Below are 2,370 nucleotides of genomic sequence, written 5' to 3' on the forward strand. Positions count from 1 at the left end.
AATCAATGCTAGAGAATTTTATTTGCAAAGAGAACATGAAAATCCTCTGCTTATTTCATGGCAGGGATAGAGAAATATGGGAAATTCTATGCTAGGAGTTTTGAGAATTTAATAGAACTTGAGGATATATAAACTCAGAAAGATCTTTCACTGCAAAAAGAGATTTCAAATGGAATCAGTTCTCAGGGCATCAGTTCAGCCCTTGAAGCCCTAAAAAGGCAGTTGCTATTCTTGTTTATCCTGGAGCACTCAGAGCCAAACTCCTAACCGATGGATGAGTTTGAGTGTGATATGACCAGGGTCATCTCACCACTGGTGACAGGAATTCAAGGGTTCATGGAGGAGCTGGACTGCGATGAGACAATGAATTCATCTTTAAGTTCTTGTAGTTTGAGATTCAAGTGGAAATATTGGGTTGGCAAGCTCTAGATAAGAGAGAGTATAGAGAAGGCATTATGAATTGATGCTACCAAAATAAATCTGTGGGAACCTCTATCTCATATCAATTATAATTGAGTTCAGTCCTGCCTGATTCATCTGCCGGAGATGCAGCCTTCTCTGAAGGGAGCTGCCGAGTGGGGAGTGGTAGCTCGTTCAGTGATGTCACTGACAGACACATCTTGCCAGGACAAGTGGTCCCGAACACACTTCTCTGCTCATGCTTACAAGGGCCTGATCTGGGTAATTCCCCACCATTCTCATCCTGCCATGGGCACCCGAGCCCTCTGCTCTATGGTCCTTTGTCTCTTGGGGGTAGGTGAGTCCTCAGAACATGCCCCATCCTCCTGTTGGTTTGCCCTATTGTGACTCCCATATTTTTCTTATTCTGTTTCCAAATTCTTTCACAGGAACCACAGATGCTAACCCAGGAGTCACCCAGACCCCTAGGCATGAGGTGACAGAAAAGGGACAGGCAGTCACTCTGAGTTGTGAGCTGATTAAAAGCCACACTGCCCTTTATTGGTACAGACAGACCTCGGTGCGGGGACTGGAGTTTCTGGCTTACTTCAGCAACCAAGCTCCTATTGATGAGTCGGGGATGCCCAAGGACCGATTCTCAGCTAAAATGCCTAACGCGTCGTTCTCCACTCTGAAGATCCAGCCCACAGATCCTGGAGACTCGGCCACATACCTCTGTGCCAGCAGCAAAGACACAGCGCTGAAGAGTCGCCCCGTCCCGAGCAGAAAACCTCTGCTTCCCCTTCCGGTTCTGCTCCCAGCCCTCTAAGTCATCCCTACTTCTCTTTCACCAAGAGAAGTGAGTGGGTTTGGGGCTTAACAAGAACAGAAAATAAGGTATCAACATAGACGATCTTGTATAGGAAATCCTGTAGGAATGGGATTCAGGGATTGCTCTGAAATTGTCAATGGGCTCAAAATTCATCCCTCATATAAGATAAGCCTTAATTACTCAGATCATAGAATTTCCTGCCTTCCTGCACTTGCCACCCCCATCTGAATGGAAGAAGCTCCAGATAATGGCTGTTCGGCATTCTCCATTCTTTTTCAACTCTAAGTTGTTAACAGAATCCTGCCCCACCCCAACACAAGTTGTTTGTTTTTTTTTAAATAGTATCCTCTTTATTGTGATTATGTGATTATACATCCCATTCTAATGATAATATCAACTTAACATATACAGGGCTTTTTCAACACATTTAAGGTAAAGTAAACAACTTAATTCAGTGGGTGTAAGTTGCCACTCCTTGAATCTAGGTATTTATTTATCTCTCTCCTACCTAGGAGAGATATTGATATTGAAATAAAACCACTCAATATCACAGCAATCCAAGTCTATGCCCCAATCAGTAATGCTGAAGAAGCTGAAGTTAAATGGTTCTATGAAGACCTACAAGACCTTCTGGAACTAACACCCCAAAAAGATGTCCTTTTCATTATAGGGGACTAGAATGCAAAAGGAGGAAGTCAAGATATACCTGGAGTGACAGGCAAATTTGGCCTTGGAGTAAGAATGAAGCAGGGCAAAGGCTAATAGAGTTTTGCCAAGAGAACACATTAGTCAGCAAACACCCTCTTCCAACAACACAAGAGATGACTCTGTATGAGGACATCACCAGATGGTCAATACTGAAATCAGACTGATTATATTCCTTGCAGCCAAAGATGGAGAAAGTGAAAGTGAGAGTGAAGTCGCTCAGTCACGCCCGACTCTTTGCGACCCCATGGATAGTAGCCTGCACCAAGTTCCTCCGTCTATGGGATTTTCAAGGCAAGAGTACTGGAGTGGGTTGCCATTTCCTTCTCCAGGGAATCTTCCCAACCCAGGGATTGAACCCAGGTCTCTCACATTGTAGACAGACGCTTTACCATCTGAGCCACCAAGGAAGTCCAAAGATGGAGAAGCTCTAT

General features: G+C 44.3%; 1 gene segment (V, D, J or C); it reads left to right on the forward strand.

Moving 5' to 3' along the window:
• Positions 1-531: 531 nt before the first annotated feature.
• LOC133246924 (T cell receptor beta variable 12-4-like) lies at positions 532-1,228 on the forward strand. The segment is given in 2 exon segments: positions 532-757; positions 849-1,228. Coding segments are annotated over 2 exon segments (591 nt in total).
• Positions 1,229-2,370: the final 1,142 nt, after the last annotated feature.

The sequence above is a fragment of the Bos javanicus genome, chromosome 4, assembly GCF_032452875.1.
Source record: "Bos javanicus breed banteng chromosome 4, ARS-OSU_banteng_1.0, whole genome shotgun sequence".
Taxonomy (NCBI): Eukaryota; Metazoa; Chordata; class Mammalia; order Artiodactyla; family Bovidae; genus Bos; species Bos javanicus.